Below are 22,377 nucleotides of genomic sequence, written 5' to 3' on the forward strand. Positions count from 1 at the left end.
ATCTCACACGCGGTGCAGTGGACCGAGGAGAGGTTGCGGCAATGCGAGTTCGAGTTTCAACTGCGATGCGATGAAGTTTCGAGGACCGAGCTCGGGGAAGCTAGGACGGCATTTACATGGGCCTTGGCTGTAGAAGGTGAGTTATGGAGATTGAAGTCGGCTATAAAGTGGATTCAGGTGGGGGATGCCAATACTCATTTTTTCCATTCAATGGTCAAGCAGAAGCGAAGTGTTAATTTTATCTCCCGTATCAAAGGGGAGAGGGGTCAGTGGATTGAAGATGAGTTGGGAATTAAGGATTCAGTTGCCCAGTTTTGCTCCAAACTCTTTTCTTCAGAGCGGGAGGGTAGGACGGCCCCGATTCTAGACTTCTCAGTACTTGGGGTGACTCTGGCAAAGAATGAGATGATGGAGAAATTGCCGACGCTGGAGGAATTAAGAGAAGTCATTTTTGCTCTTTCACCTGAGAGCGCTCTGGGGCCGGATGGCTTTGGGGTCGGTTTCTACCAACAGTGTTGGGAGATTATTAGCAGGGATCTGCTGCAGGCTGTGCACGATTTTTTTAAAGGGGGTGTATTACCAAAGTGCTTCTCCAGCACTCTCATAGTTCTTATTCTGAAGGTCCCTGGGGCGTCCCAATGGCAGGAATTCCGTCCCATTAGTCTCTGTAATACGAGCTCAAAGATTATCTCCAAAATTCTGGCCAACGGCATAAATCGACTGCTGCCTAGGTTGATATCGCCTTGGCAGACGGGTTTTGTGCCAGGAACGGGTATTGTGGATAATATTTTGCTAGCCCAAGAAATGGTGTTGGAGCTCGATAGGAAATTAACCTCCCCGAACTTGATACTCAACTTGGATATGGAGAAGGCGTACGATTGGGTGGAATGGAGCTTTTTAATTTTTATGTTGCGGCAATTTGGCTTTCATGAATGGGTGGTGGACTTAATCTTTCGTACGTTATCGAATAACTGGTTTTCGATTTTGATCAATGGTTCTCCGGCAGGGTTCTTTAGGTCTTCAAGGGGTGTTAAACAAGGTGACCCGTTATCTCCAACATTATTCCTACTAGTGGCTGAATTCTTAGGCTGGGGTTGCATCACCTCTTCTCTCAGGCGGAGGGTTATTTTTATGTGTCGGCAGGGTAAAAAATTCCCTACCTAGCCTTCGCGGATGACATTCTGATCTTTACAAGGTGCTCAGAAACAGGTCTGGATGCTCTGAAGATTTTTCTTGAGAATTACCAGGCCTGTTTGGGGCAAAAGGTTAACTCGTCGAAAAGCTCCTTCATTCTGTCGCCCCAGGCATCAGAGGAGCAATGTGCATGGGAGAGCTCTAAACTACAGTTCTCACGTCAAGACTTGCCGTTCACTTATCTTGGGGCTCCCATTTCTAGGGGAAGGAACACCTGCTCGTTATTCGACAATGTCGTTTCCCGTATACGCGAGCGTGTGTTCCATTGAAGTTCGAGATTGTTGTCTTCAGGGGGGAAGTTGGTGCTGCTTTGACACGTCCTCACGATGATTCCATTGTATATACTGTAGGTGCTACACCCCCCAAAAGCGGTATTTATGAGGCTAGTAAGGATCTATAATTCATTTCTATGGGACAAGTCATCTGAGTCACGGAGTATTCACTGGGTGGCCTGGGAGAAGTTGTGTTACCCCCAAGAGAAGGGAGGGTTAGGGTTTCGATCCCTTGCGGATATGTGCTCGACTTTTGACTGCAAACTATGGTAGAACTTGAAGAAAAATGATTCGGTTTGGCAGACTTCATGCTGGCTAAGTATGTCAAGGGGACGCACCCCTCTAGGGTCCAAGTGAGTCGACCCTCCACGCTGTGGAGACGGTTGGAAAGATTTAGGGAGACAGTGGAAGGGCGTATTCGGTGGTGTGTGGGTAAGGGGTTTATCGACTTTTGGTATGATCGGTGGCTCGCCGACCTGCCAATTGCAGATATGGTTCCTGTCTCGAATCCTCCGCATATGGTGCTAGCGAAATTTTTTGATAACGTAAATTGGAAGGCAGAGCGGTTGAGGGAATGGGTGCCGAAGGAGCTAGTATGGCAAATTCTCGAGGTTCGCTTTTATCCGGACCAGGAGGACTGCATGGTTTGGGTAGGTTCGGCTGCAGGGGATTTTTCAATCAAGGCTGCGTGGGAGGCCATTAGACAGAAACGTAGCACCTCACGTGTGGATACTTTTGTTTGGAATAATACGGTCCCTATTAAGATTTCTTTCTTCGTCTGGAAGCTACTTCAGGGATGGGTGCCCTTGGAGATGGTCTTGAAGAGGAGAGGCTTCTACCTGGGCTCGCGTTGTTCCTACTGTCGCACGGTGGAGGAATCCATTTTACATGTGTTTGTGACTGGTCCGGTGGCGCAGGAGGTTTGGGGACATTTTTGGAGACGATTCTGGATTTTGAACTGCCCGACCTCATCGGTCTCAGCAACACTATCTCGTGGTTTTACTCGACTTCTCTGGTGGTATTTGGTCATATTCGCACAATTATCCCTCTACTCGTGTTATGGTTCTTATGGAAGAGGAGGAATAAAGAAAGGCATGAAGGACTTTCTGGTCAGGCTCGAGAGGTTGTTTTCATGGTTGAGCAGTTTATCGACCAGCTGGGGAGGGCTAGGATGCTATCAGGGGCCGCCTTTAGGGGGGACCTGGAGGATCCCTGGTCTCGGTGGACGGTCTCTGGGAAACTGAAGTGCAGAGTGATGACAGTCTCTTGGAGGAGACCCCCGTCGCAGTGGCTCACGCTCAATACAGACGCCAGTGTCAGCCACGGCCGGGCTTACGGGAGAGGTTTGGTGTGCGACTCTAATGGCAGGCTAATCTTCGTTTTCTACAAGGAGTTTTGTGAGTTGGATGTACTATCGGCAGAGAGCTCCTCACTGTTGTATGGACTCCAGCGGTGCTCGGAAGGATTCACGGGATGTCTACTGGTGCAGGTGGACTTGGAAAGTCTAGTTCGATTGCTCAAGTCATCAGCTATAGCCAAGTGGCCGCTCTGCAACACGATCAGGAGCATATGAGCATTGCTTCTCCGCTTTTCGGCCTCGGTCCAGCATATATATAGGGAGGCGAATTCCTCTGCCGATATGCTATCTAAGCTGAGGCTTCCATCGGAGTTATTTTGTACCTTGCAATACCAACTTCCAGGGAGGATTCGGGCGGCTCTGAGTCTGGATTGTCAAGAGTTTTGCTATGTACGCATGCAGGTGGACAAAGGGTAGTCGTGTAGTGATGGGGGGCGAACGGTTTGTATACTCGAACTTATTGTAATTGCTGGTTATGAATAAAGGAAAGGGCTAGCATCCCCACCCGTCGCGGGTTTTGCCAAAAAAAAATAAAAAATAAAAAAAAAGTTCTTTGGAAATAGTAAACTTTTCATCATATAAAGTATTAAATTAGTCCATTGCATGTGTTATTTTGTGCATATATATTTATATAAATTATTTTTAAAAAAATTTTTCCTTTAAACACTGAAAACAATGTGCACTTTAAGTGTTATGGGGACTTCAAATTATATGATGATATATGATGGGGACTTCAAATTATATGATGATATACGATTTATTTTATGTTGGAGATGTATGGACTTGTTATTAGAAATGTGATTGTGGTTTGAAGTTATTGAAAATTGAGTTTGCTAGTGGGGAGTTTCGCCCATTTATAATGGGAGACTCTGCCAAAATTTTTTGAAAATCTTGTCCAAAATTACAAAATTGCCCCACATTTTTTCAAAATATTTCAATTTGGTCCAATAGGGAGTAAGTTCCATACCATTAGTGATTCAAATTCTCTTATTTTGAAGTAAATATATGTACCTAGAAAAATTCATTCCAAAATTAACTTGGAAATAACTATTATGTGATTAAGATTTTGCTTTTAGAAAATTATATCTTATAAAGTGGAGGAATTTATGCTTAAAAATTGCAATGTTTAATGAAATTTCTTTTTGTTGCTTGATTTTACAAAGTTGAGTGATAAATGTGGTCATTAATGTACTCTTCTTATGATTATGAATTTGTTGAGAGGGAGGTGTTTGTTTGGTAGAAAATAAGGGAGAAAAGGCAAAAAAAGAGAAAAAGGAAAGAAGAAAAGAATAAGAGCGGTCTACTTCAATGATTCTTGTACTTAGTAATTGGGAGTTCTCATCTAAAAATTTCAATTTTCATGCAAAACAGTACTTGAATTAAGAGTATGCATAACAACTTAACTATGCAAAGTGTTGAGTAATCGGGAATGTTCATTTAAAAATGCCAATCTTCACATCAAAAGGCACTTTTACAAGTTAAGTAAGTATTTGTTAAGCATATGAATAATTCTCTCTTTGAATTTGAGAAAAAGATGATCATGGGATTAGGAAGTTATTTATTGACTATATGATTCACTTGTTTGTGAAATTGTGATTGGAGGAGAAATTGAGTTGAACTTATTGAAATCATGGTATACTATCTCTCATTTACTTAATATTATGAGTACTTGAGGAAGAATGAATGATTACATAATAGTTATTTACTTAAGTTTTGAGGAATTGAATTTCAAGGTTGCATGCATGTTATTTCAAACTTTTGGATCATTGATGACTTGTATTTTTTATTGCTCGAGGACAACCAGTGATTCAAATATGGGGAATTTGAAGAGTGTTTATTTTACTTATTTTTAGTGTGTTTTATTACTTAACTTCTGGTGTGTTTTTAGGATAAAAGGATGAAAATTGGCTCCTTTATACAATTGTTTCTTCAAGTTGTTAATTTAGCTACAATTTGCATTTGAACAAATTAATGTACAAGATTGTTTGGTTCTTGTAGGTTTTGGTATTTCAGAGATTGATTTGAATCAAGTGAAGTTGAAGAAATGCATTAGAGGAGATTTGGAGATGATTTGGTCTTGAAATCAGGTTAAACTTGAAGAAAATTCAGAATCAAGAACCTCAATGAGGAAAACATGGAACATGCCTCATATAGATCTCATTCTAAGTTCCAAATTCAACAGTTTGAGGAAAGACATGAATCTGAAATGAGAGCCATACCTCATGGATCTCTGAAGCTTGTGTTTCAACTTCATAAGAAGTAGGGGAATCGATCTGTGAGGTGCATATCGCAGATCCAGGTCACGGATCTCTGTTGTGGCTATGCAAATTTCTTTGTAACTTGTAGACTTTTAACACAACTTTTCAGCTTATTTTCCAGCACAAATTTCGGATGCCTTCTGCACATGTCTTGAAGAAGCAATTTTGTTCCTATGTCATGAAGCAAATTAGTTAAGGTTTCTCTTCTATAAATACATAGTATTAGGAATTCAAGAGGAGACTCAGAGAAAATTTTGTAAGGTTGGAGGCTTTTTTGAGAAGAGCCTTGAGAGTGGCAGTTGAGTAGAAGAAACTTTTATTCTTGGGAAAGTGATGAACAAGTGTAAAAGGAAACTTGAGGAATTTTATTTCAAGATATTGAACAAGATTTCTTCATCCTTGCTCTTTACATTCTTGTGTTCATTGATGCCTTATTACATGAGTTTATTGTGCTTAAACGTATTTAACTTTATGTCTAGCTAAACTATTTTCTCCTTGGGTGAAGATGAACTTGCTTTTATCATGATATGAAGTAATTTTGATTGATTTTTTCTATCTTATGAATTTTTTAGTTCATGAATTTATGCTCATATTTGTAGTTGCTTGATCACCAATTATGAATCATTTAATCATTTGTTGAGCATTGAAGATTTCCATACAAGTGTAGACCGATATTCATGGAGCCTGAAGAACATGTTCACATTGTGTAGGAGATGTATTTAGGTGGATCTAAACTAAACTACATAGATCTTCATAAACTAATATCAAATAATCGTGAAAGCATTAATCAAATAAAATTGGACAATATATCCTTAACAAGTCATGAGTTAATGGCCTAAATCAATTGGATTATTTCTTAATCTTAAATAACAAGGGATTTGTAAACCCTAGGAAGTTCTTCTACTAAATTCTCCATTGTCAATTTCATTGTTTCTATTAATTTAATTGGTATTTTTGCTTTTACTTGATTTCTTGGTTGTTTAGATAATAGAGCGAGTTTAAAAAGCTATAGTAATTACCCAATATCTTAGGGGTCAACCCTAATTATCATTACACTCATTGTCCTTTATACTTGCAAAATATAGAGTAATTGGATTTAATTGAATTGATAATTAGGAATTTTAACTTGAAAGCCTAACTCACGTCAGGAATACTGCTTTCTTGCATAGAATTTTAAGGGGACATGCTACCAAGAATATGTACTATGTTTAGTTACAAATTAAGGAAATAGTGTGACTCAATATGATTAGGTGAAAGAGGTTCCAATTTAGTATTATAATACTCATTTTAGTAAGTTGTATCCTTTAATCCTAACAAAGTAAGCAAATTTAAACAACTACTCTCTTATTCTCTCTCAAAAGAACATCAACAAATGTTACAAATTCCATTGATAGATGATGAGGTCAAGCAACCCAGTTTTAGAATAAAAAATGGAAAGTACTTGGCTGAAATGGGTTTACTGTTGAAATTTTCAAAGGTAGTTGGGAATTAGTTGGTCAAGAAGTTATTGACGCATTGAAATTTTTTTAAATAGAATTATATATTTTATCCCCTCAACAGTACTTCTTTGACATTGATTCCAAAGGTAGAGGATGCTCTACAGATGAAACGCTATAGGCCTATATCTTATTATAATGCACTTTATAAATGTGTTGTTGCTATGCAAACTACTAGACTAAGGAGAGTACTACCTAAGTTTTTGCCACTTAAAGTGCATTTGTGAAGGGTAAACAATATCTTGTTAATGCATGAGTTGGCGCAAGGGTACTACAGAAGTGGGGGCAAACCAAGGGTTGTGATTAAAGTGGATCCAATGAAAGCCTATTGATCGACAATTTCCTGTAAACGCATAAGGTCGAACATAGTAATAAATCACCTGGAGTAGTCCAGGGGTCATACCCATAGGGACGGATTAACTTCCTACTTTAATTTTCGAGTATAAAAGATTGAATCTATAAAGAATTTATATTATCAATGAAAAGCTAGTGGTTGATTTAATTAAACTAATAAGGAGTGAGAAAACAATAGTTGTGCAAGTTTAGGGTTCAGGTTTTAATCAAGAGTTCGAATTAATTCCCCAATTATTTTTCTTGTCAAGTTATGAACGCATCACACAATTGTATTCTAGATCATTTCTCGATATATCTAACATGTGCTCAATTAACTTTTATGTCTTTCTCGAGATGACAAATGTTAACTAAACCCTTGAAGAGCCTAGGTGATATCTATGCGTCATACAAATCGTAACCTATTCTCGTGATTATATTAAATATAATTATCTATCTAGTGCACGGTTGTATCTCATTTCTCAATTCAATACAAACCCAAAAGTCATGTTCATGGTGATCAAGCATAAACATGCAATTAAGAGCTAGATAGATAAATCATGGCAAAAAACAAGAATTACAATTGAAAGAATAAATCAAATCTCCTTCATAAAAACCCTAACCTTAGAAAAAATTTAATGCAACATGATGAAAGAATTAAACCATGAATTCAAGAAGTAATACAAAGGAAAATAGTTGAGGACAAGGAACTTCTCAGTGCTTTACTCCAACTTCTCCCTTGTGCTCCTTGTCCCTCTTTTCTCATGCTTGGTCTTAATCTCCAAGAAAAGCTATGGGAAAAGATGAAAGAATATGTTGCCCTGGGTAAAACTAATGTTTTTCCTCCTTAAAACGACCAAAACATCTCCTATTTATAGCTATTGCACGATGCCATCGAATGCTCCTCAGAATAGGTTTCTTATTGCAGATGAAAAGCATGCGCGACTGATATCCGACGAAGACTGGCGCCGGTCATTGAGTTTCAATAGTGATATCTAGCTTTTGGTGATGTCCAACACCGGTCATTGATGCAATTTTCAGAAATTCTTCTATTGTCCCTCCAAATTTGAATTCTTCTCATCTTTTCCACCCAATTCCTACAATTACTCAACTCAATCCCTGTGACATCAATATAACCTCAACTAAGCAGCTTTTCGTCCAATTTAAATACATAGAGCATGAATATGACTCAAGAATACCTAATAAATTCTTATAATCTTCTCTCTATCACTTATGATACTGTTGGCGGGGAATTCTTATTTGCTGCTAAGCATACAATAGGACTTCTTGATCAATTTGTGAAGTGGATTGTGATGAATATAACTACAGTTTAGTTCTCTATTAAAATGAATAATATACTAACTGATTCTTTCCTTATGAAAGATGACTCAAGTAGGGAGATCCTCTCTCTTCCTACTTCTTTATTATAGCTATGGAGGTCTTCTCAGCCATTCTTCAGTGGAATATGATTCAACATTTGATTTTCATCCCAAATGTGTAGGGTTGCAGCTGTCTCATGTTGTATTTGCTGATGATTGATTTCTAATCTCAACAGCTACTAATAAATCTTTCAAAATTCTTAAATAAACTATTGTTGAATTTGAAGATCTATCTGGACTCGAGCCAAATTTTAGTAAGAGTCGTTTCTACTTATTTCGTGTGGGGTATGAGGAAAATGAGCAATTATGGAGTATAAGGGAGATGTCACAAGGTGTGCTACTTGTGAAATACTTGGAGCTTTAATTGACTTTTAATAAGTTGAGCTACAAAGATTATCAACTAGCGTTCATCAAGATTTAACAAAAGATTTATGATTGGACACCTGAAAAGTTGAGCTATCGGAAAAGTGCAACTTATACAGTCTATACTAAATGGAATTTACTTATACTGAATTAATGTCTTTATTTGGCCAAAAGTAGTGATTAAAAGATCAACGGTCTACTTGTGTCCTTTCTATGGATAGGCAAAGTGAGAACCAAATATGTTGCTAAAATGGAATGATAAGACGTTTGTAAACCCAAGTAGCATAGGGCCCTAAGAATATATAATAGTTTCCATTGAAATCAATGTTTGATTTTAAAATTTATTTGGAATCTCTACAGGAAGAAAGACTCTTTTTGGGTCAAATGGTTTCATTCTGTTATATTGAAGGATCAAAACTTGTGGACAATGACATTCAATTGAAGATGGCAGCATCACTTTTATCTTTTGGTATCACAATTGGCATCCACAAGGACCTTTGTATTTGAAATAGTCTAAATCTTTACTAAAGAGTTAGGCCTATATCATTTTTCTATAGTTATGACTTGGAGATAAATGGATGCTGGGCTTGGCCAAAAAGAATGATATTTAATTCTTTGATATACAAGTTTCAACAAGTCACTCCTAGTTGTATGCTATAATAGGTACATAGATAAGATCATATTAAATAGAATGGCTCTACCTCTAATGAATTTTTGTAACGCTAGCAATGCAAAAAATTTATCAACAAAAAGCAAAGTAGAATGGTTTCAATTGGTATGGGGCACAGGCTCCATTCCAAAGTTGATGACTAAGGATAGCTTCTACAATAGGGAATTGCAAAATCTTATCTAGTTGTATGCTATGTGATCTAGTAGATGAAACCTTGAAGCATTTATCTTTTGATAGTGTATTTTCTTGATGTGTATTAGGATAAAAGGTGCAGAAACTAATTTTTTTTTTTTTATATATATACAGAGAGCCTTTACCATGGAGTCATGAAATGTGATAATGGTGCAATCACTCTGATGAGGAGTCCTTTGGTGCCAAACTCAAAAAATTAGTGCTATCTCTAATTGTGTGGTATTTATGTAAGAGAGAAATAGGAGAGCGTTTCAACATTGTGCTATAAGTACTATTAAGATGAATCGTAATATTGGAAAAGTCATTCAGTTTTATGTGGTATTATGGCCCAAAGCGCCACGCACTTAGGAGAATTGGCAGCTAGTATTGGAGTAGGGATTACCTTAGGAATGCTTACTTGATTTAGTCATCCAGTTGTAATAGCTCTCCTTTTCTGCTATAATATTCAAATAGAATTTCTATGTTTTGAGTTTTGAGATTTTAATCAATAGCTTCGGGTATCTAGAATTGTCTCCTTAATTTTCATTTTATTTCAGATTGGGGATTTGGTAGAATTTCAAATTAGAGACTCAACACATACACAATAGATTATTGAAGATTTGATTGTTTTGTTGTGTATAATTGATTTAAATACATTTGATAGAAATTCTTTTGTTATTGGAAGAGTTCAATTGTAATTTGATATAACATTTGACTACTTATAATTTGTAATCAATATATGAGTAAAAAAAGAATTTCTGGATTGTAAAACGTGATATTTTAGCGTATTTGTCCATTATATCAATGTTGCATCCATGTTTGAGGTGGAGTTTTTTGCTATGGGAAAATTAAATAGATAAAGAAGGAAGAAATAGAGATAGAATAGCATTCATAACACCTTATATAATTGCATTTACATGACAAACTCACTTGTAAGTTTTATTTATGCTTTCCATATTTTCTCCTAGAAATTATAACCACATATTACTTCTATTAAAGAATAGAAATGACATTCATTGATTCTCAAACAAATATTGTAGACTATATATTTGAAATAACTTGCTTCCTAGATTTTGCATAAGCATGAATACGCCATATGATTTTTTTTCAATATATGAGGGGAAAGATAATCGGCTGCTGAGGTTGACAATTTTTTAGCAGGAATAAGAATCTGTGTCTTTCCTGAGGCAATCCTCATCTCGGCAACATTATTGTAGAACATATTCATAGTTGTGGCTACAAAAACATCACTATGCATGCAAAGGTAGAAGTCGATGAACTTTTCATACTCAAAATTTCCCGAATCAAGGTATCTTGCCTTGAGATCAATAGGCATTACTGCATCCTGTTGTACAATTCAAGATAGTTAGTATTAACTACAAGATCAAAGTAAGTGAAAGGACAGCTAGATATACCAAGTGGTTGATGTTATATAAGAGATACATGATATATGAGCTTGCATTGCAATTTGTGCTTAAGAGAAGAACTAGGAAAGGAAAATTTTCAGTATACTTCTTTACCTCTTCCTATTGTGGCCACGTTTATGTTCTTCTAATTGGTATATGTTGCATATCTATGAACTTGTATTATGTATGTTAGTATGTCCTTTTGCGTGCAGATATATATGTAAACGTATATGCATGTGCGCACACAGAGACACAATTACTTATTTATTTACTAGTTATAGATATTTATTTACCATCATTGATTGAACTTGAATGTATTTCTAATAAATAAAATTATTCATAAGCAGCTTTACTCAGTAGCATCAAATTATCCACAAAATAAAGAGATGGCAATAAGGACATTTGCTAACAAATCAATTCTTATGGTATTGAAATTTAGTTTGTTTGGTATATTTGTTTAAGGTAAATATTACATGACCCACGATCAGAATTTCATCTTTTGAACATTTGTACCTAACCTTACAACTTTGATATTTATACTTTTTTCTTTAAAGTCATTTAAAAATACTTGGTCATATATCTTCATTTAAGTGCAAATAAATAAGAAAACCTCTTGGTTTAAAACTTCTATTACTTTCACTTAAGTTTTGCATCATGTGCTGACGTTTCATCTAGTTTATTAATGTTATCTAAAAGTTTCTTTACAATGTCAAAATTACTGTTATAAATTAGGTAAGAAATGAGTATTTTTGTAGTTGAAGTTGCAACAATCACACTAATATTGTTTGCCAATGCTTAAAGGGTGGGTTTCAATATAAAACATTAAAATTGAAAAGGAAGTCCTTATCTGTAAATTTAGATCTAGTGGAATAATCATCAAATCATCTTGTTTCCGGCTAATATATACAAAGAAACCTTCCAACAGTCAAAAAGATGTATCTGTATTCAGTTTATACTCTTTGGACAAAACTAAGAAATAACCCCTCACATCTTAATCCATAAAAAAGATTTCTTTTAAAATTGAACAATTCTATCAAATCGAGTATGATTTTGTGTGTAATAGCATCTACAGTGTCAGGAATATGAATGAATTGGATTAGTAATACGTTGGAGGCTAAATTATTGTTTTGAAATAGAAGACATTCAATGTTTCATTATGCGAACTAAAGAAATAAAAGGTGCATCAATAATACCTGAGAGTATAATAACATCAAATTTATGAGGAAAAACGTCATATTCAGCAATGAGATTTCCAGGTATATAGCAAGGAAACAGAGCTATAGAACTATTGTGTTTTTGAAGACCATCCTATAAATAAATTATTTTTGTAACTTTATATCTAATTAAATAATCTTGTTACAATATATGAGCAAGCTTAATATGGTTGGTAAATATAATTATGACACAATTGTTGTCCAATGACTACACATTGAGAGGAGAATTCAATTCATTGCTACTAGAAAGTTTGTTTTACTGTATGAGTTAATGAAATTGCAAGCAATTTCACAAAATATAAGTATAGAATAAGAAGACAATGAGATAACTCTACATCATGCTTTCAACTACTGAAATCAAGATTTTATGGTTTCAATAGTAACTTGCTTGAGTATGAAGATGTTACCTTGGTAAAGGTATTTGGGAAATATTTTCTCAATGGTTGGAGACTTTCATGCCATTCAGTTTGAGTTAAATAGACAGTTGTGCCTTTTCGAAAACCAATCTTCTCCAAGAATTGACCAATCTCTTCAGCACCATAACAATATTCTTTACTTGTAGTATCATTTCTTTGGCAACTTAACTTATTTTTGAATTCCTCAACCTTCACGTCCACAGTGATAAACTTGCCTGCAGAGGATTTCCAACTTAAGAATCGTAGTGTTCTAACCATTGAGTCCACCAATTCCTTTAATTGTGGCTGTAGATCTAGACTTCCAAACATTGCCACGCATCCATAAGGGTTCAAGTAATCACCAATTTCTTTTGCCTTTGTCAAGTTTGAAGATTGATATTGACTTGTGAGTCTCACTTGTTTTTTCTTCTTAAGTATAGGTTCAATGTGTGCACTAATGAATTTTTCCGTAACCCTTTCAGGAACCTTCACAATAATGACCTTTTCTCCTACTTGTTGATTAATAGGGTCCTTAACTACTTGGACGACACCATCTAAGCTTGTTGTAAACTTCTGAGGGTCATAAATTTCTCCAAATATCCTGAAATGATTTAATATATGAGCTTAGAGAGATTTCTGGATAAAGGATGAAGAATAATAGGAAAGAAAAATGTAACGATAGAGGCAATAAATTAACTAATAATTCTCATAATATCAAGAAATCAAATATTAATCTGGTTGAAACAAACATTAATACATGTATTTGAAAAATTAAGGGTTAATTTCCTTTTAATCCTTCAAAGTGATAAATGATCCCTTACATTGAATATGTTACAATTCACTCCTGCAGAGTAAGAAATTTGACTCATTCGATATTTAAACCAATACTGTAATTATATAACATCTCATCCAATAAATAGGACTCAATTGCAAATTAAGAACATGTCTAAAAGTTTTTTTTTATTATTTTGGATGTTATACTACTTTAATTTTTCTATTTTCTTTATTCTTTGTCTTCCATTTATTCTCCATACCTATTCTCCCTAATAGATCAATTGCTCCTTGTACAAAAGTTTTTACCCACTCTTATTGACTGAGGTGTAGGAGCTACTATTAAAGTAAATGTTCGAGAAAGGTTCACGGCCAACGTGGCCCAAGTTTTGAATTTGGAAAAACATATGGTCCATATAGCATCATGTACATCATTTTCAACCTTATATATGGGCCTTGGAAAATAGCACCATTAATAGACAAAGGGCGTGAAATGATTTATAGCATTACGCCAATGATCTTTGTAATATGTTTAATAAAATGTAAACTACATTGGAATGGTTGCACTGAAAACTATTTATGCCCTCATTTTCAATCTAACTTTTGCCCTCAATCAACTAAATCTCTTACATACCGCTAATCGAAACTCCTACAATAACTTCCACTTCTCATACCACATGTCCTTCTTCAAACCCACCCTTACCCTTTCTAACCACGTTTTACAAATTCACTAAAGATTCCAAGATAGAGTTGGTATATAAACACTATATTGAGTTAAGTTGACTTTTAAGAGTAGATATTGGTTTTTCCAACTTATATAAGACTTATCTCATTATATATATATATATATATATATATATATATATATTCAATTTTACTTTTTAGGTAGCAATTGTTTGAATAGCTTTTAATTTTAGAGTTACATTTTTCCTTTCTTGTTTTTCCTTAATTTAGATGTTGCAGGCGTAAAAACTGGAATAAGGCTACCTTACGAGACTAAATGGATCTTTTCCACCAAAAAATAGTCAACAAGGTGAGAAAACTCTTTGCCTATTGTGCATCTCATAAGTTACTATTGTTGAAATTTTTTTTATTGTTTCTTTTTTCCTGTTTTTATATCTGTATTTGTTAAGTTTTGTTCAATGGTTTAGATAGCACTTACTTGTTTCTTCTTTTTGGTGTTAGATTTTCTCATGCATTAGTTAGATATTTTTGACTTGACACACTTGGTTTAAAAACATAAATTAACACAAATTTCTTAGTTTGGAAGATTAAATTGGAAATTTTTTTAATTTAAGGGGCTCAATTGAGATTTTGGACTACTTCAATGAACTAAAAGTGAATTAACTCAAGAATTAAATCATCATGAACTTTGATTAGTTTGCATACAATAATATAAGTTTTAAGAAGGGTAAAATCCTCAAAACTCTCCTATGATTTTGCGCAAAGTTAGAGCGTGCCTTATTGTTAACCGATATCAAAGTGAATCCCTTTATGATTTTGACCTACTGGACAAATGGATGAAAACCATTCAAATTGACAAAAAGATATAAAATATCTAAATTACCCTTTATTGTTTAATATTTTTCATTTTTTCTATGTCATCTTCTTGCTTTCTTTTCTTTTCTATCTTTTCTTTGCCTTTTTTTCCCTTGGTTTTCTAATGAAGTTTGGATGCTATGGTAGAATGGATGGTAGAAGCAGTGGTGTGACCCCCTCCTCTCCCTCATTCATCCTCCCTCCTCCCTCTTTCTCTTCCTTCTCTTCCCGCCTTCCCTTCCTTCCTCTCCCTCCCCCCAGTTGCCCTCTCCCCCTCTTCCAATCATGACAGATCTAAGGCTAGCGGATCTGAGATGGGAGAGGGACGGAGATGGTTGGGGGAAAGGAAAGGGAGGAGGAAGAAGGAGAAAGGAGGCAATAGGGGGAAGAGGAAGAGGGAGGTGAAGGAAGGAGAGAGAGACAGAGAGAGTGGGGGAAGGGGCAGTGGCAATACTAGGTGGTGGTGATGGGTGGTGGTGTGTGATGGATGGTGGTGGTGGGTGGAAGAAGAAAATGTAATAGGGTTTTTTTTAATAAGTTGTATTTGTGATTGTCTGTGTTTTTGGAGTTTTTTTTTTGAGATTATTTTTAGAGTTGTTACTATAGACTTTAGAAACAAAAATAGTTTTTGAAAAAGAAGTGTAATCCATATAGAGCTAAATTTGGTTTCCTAGAACAATGATATAATATCACTTTAATTTGAAAAGAATTGATAAACATGGATTTTGAGGCAAAAAAAAAATCAAGACTAGTTAGATTTTGCACTATCTTCTTCTAGTGGCGACAATAGAGATAACGATTGGGAGGAAGCAACAGTGATGGTAGAACAATGGTGATGATGATCCATTCAACCCCAACCCCTGATCTAGCCACCTATCAGTGATGGTTTAGATCTAGTAGAAGAAAAAAGAAAAGAAAAGATGACGTGGAGGATGTTGGTGGTCAACTAGTTATGGTGGAACAAAGTTGGCAGGAGTAAAGAAAGTTTAAAAAAAAAAAAAAGGAAAAGGTAGGGAAAGATAAGAAGATTTTATCCTTTAAAAAAAAAATTGTCCAGAATTCGAGCATTTCAAAACATTTTATACCTTGAATCCTAGGTATCCATAAGTATAGGATTTGTTTAGATATCGTCTTATTTGCCAAAAAGGTATTGGTTACATCAAATACTTTTTTAATTATTTTTTATCTCACATATATCACAATATAAAAAGTGATACAGTATTATTTAAAAAATATTTTTCAAATTATCTTTAATAGATGCTCATACATATGTGTCTCTGTGTCAATGTATTTTACACTATAGTTAACTTTTGGAAGTAAAATGACCATGTTAGATCAACTCTATACGTCTCCATTTTGCTAGGATTAATTTTTATTACATTTTTCACTTAAAAGTACTTTTAGAGTAATAGATTTAAATGTATACCACATGTAACAAAAAGAAAAGGATAACCCTTCTCTTTATACAATACCTACAAAAAAACATAGCTTGTAATTTTTTTCTTAATTTGATGTTACCAACTGTCGTATACATGATGTCGTAATTTGCTACATACATGGACATTCTTAATAATTACTTAGGAAGATTTGATTTTCAATCTTAGTAATCATCCATGCTTAAATATAACAAAAATAGATGCTTCAAAATATAGTTAATCATTACTGACCTCTTCTCGCTCACTTTGGCACCTTTTATGTCTGGAAGAACAAGTGTTGCTCCAAGATGCTTGGCTATCATAATTGCATTGGCAATCTAAGATTTACTCAAAAAAGTTATCAGGGGCTCAAAATGTGAAATTTTATTTAAGTGAAAAATCATAAACAGTTGATGTTACTAAACTCCACAGTAGATGAACAAATATGTCTAACTTATCTACGATTTAATCAATAGTATAAGCTTCTGAAAAACTACAAACTTTTTGTATATATAGGTCACTTGGAAGAGTTACCATCTCTAAAAGGCTTTCTTTTGTATGGAGACAAAAAAAATTAGATTAAATAATAGAAGAAAGGTAGATATATATTTTCCATATACTAAAAGACAGCAAATAACTAAAATTAAGGAAAATAAATCTTTGGGTGTAAGATACAAATAGGCCTGAGTTCACTTACTAAATGACAAGTATAGGCCTTGTACTAGCATTTCCATCTTGCTCATATTGTCAAAATATCTAGCATACATATTTGTCTATGTATGCCATACCTTTTGAGTGATGTGCTATGTGCATTACAAAATAAAGCCATGCTAGAATTATTGCACGAATCATAATGCTGTGCTGCATGTGTAGGATTAATCAAAGTGATATCTATAATTGAAATTTCATAAACAATTTTAAGCATTGAATTACTCTCTATCATGTTGAACAAAACCATTCAATTGCTCGATTACATTATTAATTCAGGATGGGCCAATACTATACTGATAAAAATACTATCACATCTTCAATTCTATTCTTAGGTTAACTTTACTAATTTAAGAAGAAAATCCATTTTGGCTAGAATTGAAAATGTGTGTAACTAGTTGTGCAACAACTTATTAGTGCTGATGTTATATAATCCACTATGTATTTATGTGTGTAATCCACTATGGTGACTTGCGACTAAAGTGTCAAACAAAGAAATAAAGCTTAAAGAGTATTACCCATCCAACAAATAGAAAAATGACAAGTGACATAAAAAAATATTTAAACATAAAATGAAGAATTCCATTGGGATAACTTTAAATTGAACTTGAACTTAAATGGGATTTTCAAAATAAGAAAACTTAAAAAATTAATAACTAATATATCTTCTATTTTGGGTACACAAACTTCTTACTAACAAAATCATACAAAATCACTTCATACATGACTTGGAGTAAATGAAGGTGAATGCAAAAGATATACCTGCAAAGCATGATATTCAGGACCTTTAGTGAGTGAAAGGGATATATAGCCATTTGTTTGCTCTCCCTTTTCTAAGAAAGAAAGAAGAACCCAATTAAGATGAAGATAATTTACAAGTACATACATCCGCACACATGCACGCACGCGCGCATATATATATATATGCATGTATGTATATATTCTATATCTTAAATTTAAAGACGTACTCATTTTATATAGCTTTTTCCAGCAAGGTCTCATAGCTTCATCGTCTTCCTTCCATGGGCCACTTGAGCCAGCAAGTTTAACAAGGCTATGCTTTGAAACTTTCAACATACCCTGCTGGATGTCCAAAGACACTGGCATGTCAACCTTCAAAATTGAGAAGCAAAATGGAAAGGCTATCAAAATCCTAATGAGCATACTACTACGTTACTTGATTTTTTTTATTTTTTATTTTTTGTAAAGATTATGATGTCAGTAGATTGTTTTCAATTTCTCACCAAAATTGTGTCTAAATTAATTAGAACTAACTTGTTAGCAGCTGGCAAGTGGGTTTTTCCAATGAATTCCAAGGAGGAAACAACTCAGGAGACAGTGATAGAAAGAAAGTGCCTGAATGATAGTGGAATGAATCGCATCTTTGGTAATGAATGGTTTTGGCTAACAAGTATCTTGGAAACACTGCTTAAGAGGAGAATTAAGTGTTATTTTTTGTAACAAAATAAAATTAATTTGAAAACCTATTTAAATTCAGGATGTGCATTAATTTAGGTGTACTTCAACTAAAATCAATTTTTTGTGCTTGTGTGCGTTTCTGATTATGGCTCCAAAAATTAGTTGATTTCACTGTCCTGTCATGATATGACAAAAAGAAATTATAAGTGAGTTGTGATAGAAAAAGTTGAGCTAAATTCAGTATGCGTCGATGTATATATTATGATCCGTTGTGCATTTTATTAATATGATTGCACACATTTAGGAAACAAATATAGTTAATTTGTCACTATCATTTTTGCTAAAAGATTTTTATCTTAAATTTGGTACAGTATTCACAATCAATTACAGTCAACCAACAGTTTTTTAGATTTTAATTTTCTTAATATACTAATCTTGATTACTTAAAATTATGTGATTCCTATGTATTTAGACAAAACCTAAGCAACGCATACGATTTTTTTAAAATATATTTAAATCTTGAACATGGTACAGTCTTCACAATCAATTACAGCCAACTGACAAATTTTTTAGATTTTAATTTTCTTAGTATACAAATCTTGATTACTCAAAATTATGTGATTCCTATAGATTTAGACAAAATCTAAGCGATGCGTATGTTGAAAAGTCACAAATACAGTTTGGTATTGAGGAAATTCAAACAAAAAATAAATTATTTTTTGTAGCAAGAGCCTAATTTTGGACTAAGTGAATAAACATGTGATTATAGTTAAAATGAAATGTGTTTTATATTTTCTTTATTGCCCCTCTGACTTTGGGTCAAACATTCTTTATTTGTTAGAATAATGGCAAAAGACGAAATTTTCATGCAATTAATATTCTATTAATCAGTTTACCTTTTTACGAGGAAAAAATTTAATGTAGAAAGAAAAAACTTATGGTATAAATAAAAGAGAAAAAACTTAGACAAAAAAGTGAAAAGACTAGAAAAAATTGATGAGTCAAAATCTTGACATCTAGCTAAAAATTAAGAAAGCGCAGCCAGGAAACGGCCTACCACACGACATCTAGGACTTGTGTTGGAGGAGATTTGAGCACATCGAGAAAGAATATTACAAGGATCCCTATTTGGGAATGAGAATTGCTTGTGCAGATTTCAAAAGATAAAAAATTTATATAATTAGGAAGGAAAATATGTGACCAGTGATAAATTCATCTCATAATAAAAATTAAGAAAAGTAAAGACACTCAAATCTTAAAACCGAAATTAAGAAAAATAAAGTTTCTCATAGTATATATGCAAGGATAAAATTTGATCAGAGAAAAAATTAATATGTAAATAAAAATCATAAAATACTCCAAGTTAGAAGATGAGGAAAATTTTTTCATGAGAGAAACGCTTAATATCGAAATGAGGAAAAACTCAAAAAAAAAAAGAGAAAGGATTTATAGTATAAGGAAAGGAAAACTATTTTGCTGACTAAACAATTATATCTAAATAAAAAAATTATGAAAAATGAAATGACTAAAAATATTAATGCATGAAAAAAATGATGGTATAAGAATGGTAAAATTGTCTATTTATTTTAACAGCCGAAGTGGAATATTCTTATTAGTGCAAAATGTATATTGTTTCCATTCTCCCCCCCCCCCCCCCCCGGCGCAAAGTAACCCCCAAAAATAAGGAGGGCAATCTACAATGAAGCCTATATTTTGTAATGCGAGTCAATTTTCCATCAATTAGATGTCTTCTCCTATTTATCAATTTAAGAATCCATTTTTATTATTTATCAGCTTAACTTCTCTTTGGTTAGCTTGAAAACAATATAATAAGAGTGCAATATAGACGCACATAAGGACAAATATCTATATCACGGACTGAGCTAAGGGAGATGACGAGGGGCCCCAACACCCCACGTTCCAAAAAATTTATGTTTACCCCTTCTATTAAATAGAAAGTTTTTACAAATAATAAATGCTCTGTTTGGATTTCTCAATTTTTAAAAAATAAGTTTTTCATATATAATGTTACAGTAATACACAAATAAAAATAACTCTAAAAACATCACATCCATACAATATATAAAAACAACTCCAAATATACAAAAAAAAATACCACCACCACCACCCATCACTCTCCACCACCCCAACACCCATGACCCTCCCTCCTCTCTCTCTCTCTCTCTCCTCCTTTCTTCCTTCTCATCTCTCTCCTTCTCCCTTCCCTTTCCCCGCCCTCCAATTCCCCCTCCCCTCCACTGATCGCAACCTTCCTGGTCGGGATCAAATCTGATCGCAACTAGAAGGTCCCGGCTAAAAGCCGCAACTCATGGCTTCTGGTCACGACCAAGAAGGTCGCGGCTAGGGTGGTGGCTAGAGTCGCAGCCACCACCCGTGAGTGGTAGAAGGGTTTGGGGTTGAGGGAAAGGAGGGGAGGGGGAGGGGGAGGGGGAGAAGGGAGTAGAAAGAGGGAGGAGGAGGAGGAGGAGGAGGAGGAGCAGGAGAAGGAGGGAGTAGGTGGTGGTGGGTGGTGTAAAGTTCAAAAAAAAATACCCCCAAAAAGTTGTAAATTATAAAAATATCTCAAAATATATTTTTAATATAACTTTAAAAACAATCCAAAAAAACATTTACAGTAAAAGTTTTTCATAAACACAGCTATAATAAAGTTTTTGAAAAACATCCGCAAAAACAGCAAAAAATTTTATCCTGACTCCAACTTATATGTGCTTAAAATTTAACCTTCAAAGTAAATACTTTTGTCATCATATTATATATGTATTTGTTTATCAGTGTATTTTTCTATTTGTAAAACCTTAAGTAATAAATGAAAAAAAATCTTTTTGTACACACTTAACTAATAAAGGTCTCACAAGAAATATTTGAACCTTTTGGTTACACTAAGCAAGCAATCCACTCCACTTTATCATATTCTCATGCAGATAAAATTCCTAGAAAGCGTACGTCCACAACCGACTGGAAGCAGAAAAAGATGATGACTTTTTTGTTTTTGTATTTTTTATAACATAGGAGGGCTGAGGACGCATTTTAATGTTTAAGTTCTTATGAAAAATGTAAGCTTCCGAAAAAGATTATTATAAAAGCGATTTTTACCCAAAGAAAGAACAATAACAATAAAGGGAAAATAATTATAATGTTTCTATATGTTTTCTTGAAATTTCAGAAGGGTGCTGCCATTTGATCCTCTACTCTTTTCTAGGAAAGATTTTGCTAGAAGAGTACTCAAGTAGACCGTTGATTTTGCCTGGCATCTTCAATTGATTTCCAGCTTATCCAAACCGACATAAGAAGTAATAGATCTCATACTATGAAACCTCTAAAATAATTCAGCTCTATTTATCTTGTAATCACCCAACCACTATACAATGGGAAACAGAACCTTTATGCTAAGATGAGTAAATCACAATAAAAGAAAACAATGATGCCACCAACCATACTACCTAATAAGCTAGATTATAGTTTAATCAAAAGATAATAATGTAGTTTAGAATACTTACAAGAAGTGGATCAATGTGGTCTTTCTTGATCATATTTCCAAACATTAAAAACATAGACATGGTGAGAATAGCTGCCACTACTTGCCTCAAGTCCATTGCCATACTTGGTTTTTCTAACATGCAATTCTCTGATTTTTCGTGTGAGCTTCTGTACTTGTGTTGAACTACAGTTTATGTACTTGGCTTCTGAGCACCGTCAGCAGTCTATTACGTACTTTGTTTGTTTTCGCCGTGGGGTGGAGGAGGAAGACAATTCAACACCGACTAAAGTAGGAAGTAGGAGAGAACAGCAGAGGCTTAAATAAACGACACGACAGTGAAGACCGCTATCAGAATGCATGTGTTTCACTAAAAGTAAGTAGCTTTTTTCACATAAAAATATGTTACGTAAGGGTTACGGTCGGGCTCTTCTCCATTACCTTTTTTTCCCATTTATTTTTTATCTAACTTTTTTAATTGATTAAGAATTTTAATATATATATATCTAATTTTGTCCTTTTTA

The 22,377-nt window shown here is 34.3% G+C and overlaps 1 protein-coding gene across 1 annotated transcript; it reads right to left on the reverse strand.

Annotated features, from left to right (window-relative positions):
* Positions 1-10,538: 10,538 nt before the first annotated feature.
* On the reverse strand, positions 10,539-21,993 carry LOC113774205 (protein MANNAN SYNTHESIS-RELATED 1-like). The gene is made up of 6 exons (XM_027318766.1): positions 21,872-21,993; positions 17,907-18,038; positions 17,701-17,771; positions 16,483-16,568; positions 12,518-13,106; positions 10,539-10,835 (listed from the first exon to the last, which is right to left on the reverse strand). Exons 1-6 carry the CDS (start codon positions 21,975-21,977, stop codon positions 10,557-10,559), a joined length of 1,263 nt encoding a protein of 420 aa, XP_027174567.1. The 5' UTR covers positions 21,978-21,993; the 3' UTR covers positions 10,539-10,556.
* Positions 21,994-22,377: the final 384 nt, after the last annotated feature.

Source organism: Coffea eugenioides, chromosome 6 (genome assembly GCF_003713205.1).
Source record: "Coffea eugenioides isolate CCC68of chromosome 6, Ceug_1.0, whole genome shotgun sequence".
Taxonomy (NCBI): domain Eukaryota; kingdom Viridiplantae; phylum Streptophyta; class Magnoliopsida; order Gentianales; family Rubiaceae; genus Coffea; species Coffea eugenioides.

What these genes read in the sequence shown, in the direction of transcription:
- LOC113774205 (XM_027318766.1), bottom strand. Translation starts at nt 21,977, where the DNA reads ATGGCAATGGACTTGAGGCAAGTAGTGGCAGCTATTCTCACCATGTCT. An exon ending in CATTGATCCACTTCTTGTAA is followed by an intron (nt 18,039 to 21,871) that starts GTATTCTAAACT and finishes TTGACATGCCAG; the next exon opens with TGTCTTTGGACATCCAGCAG. An exon ending in GCCAAAGTGAGCGAGAAGAG is followed by an intron (nt 13,107 to 16,482) that starts GTCAGTAATGAT and finishes AAATCATTTCAG; the next exon opens with GATATTTGGAGAAATTTATG.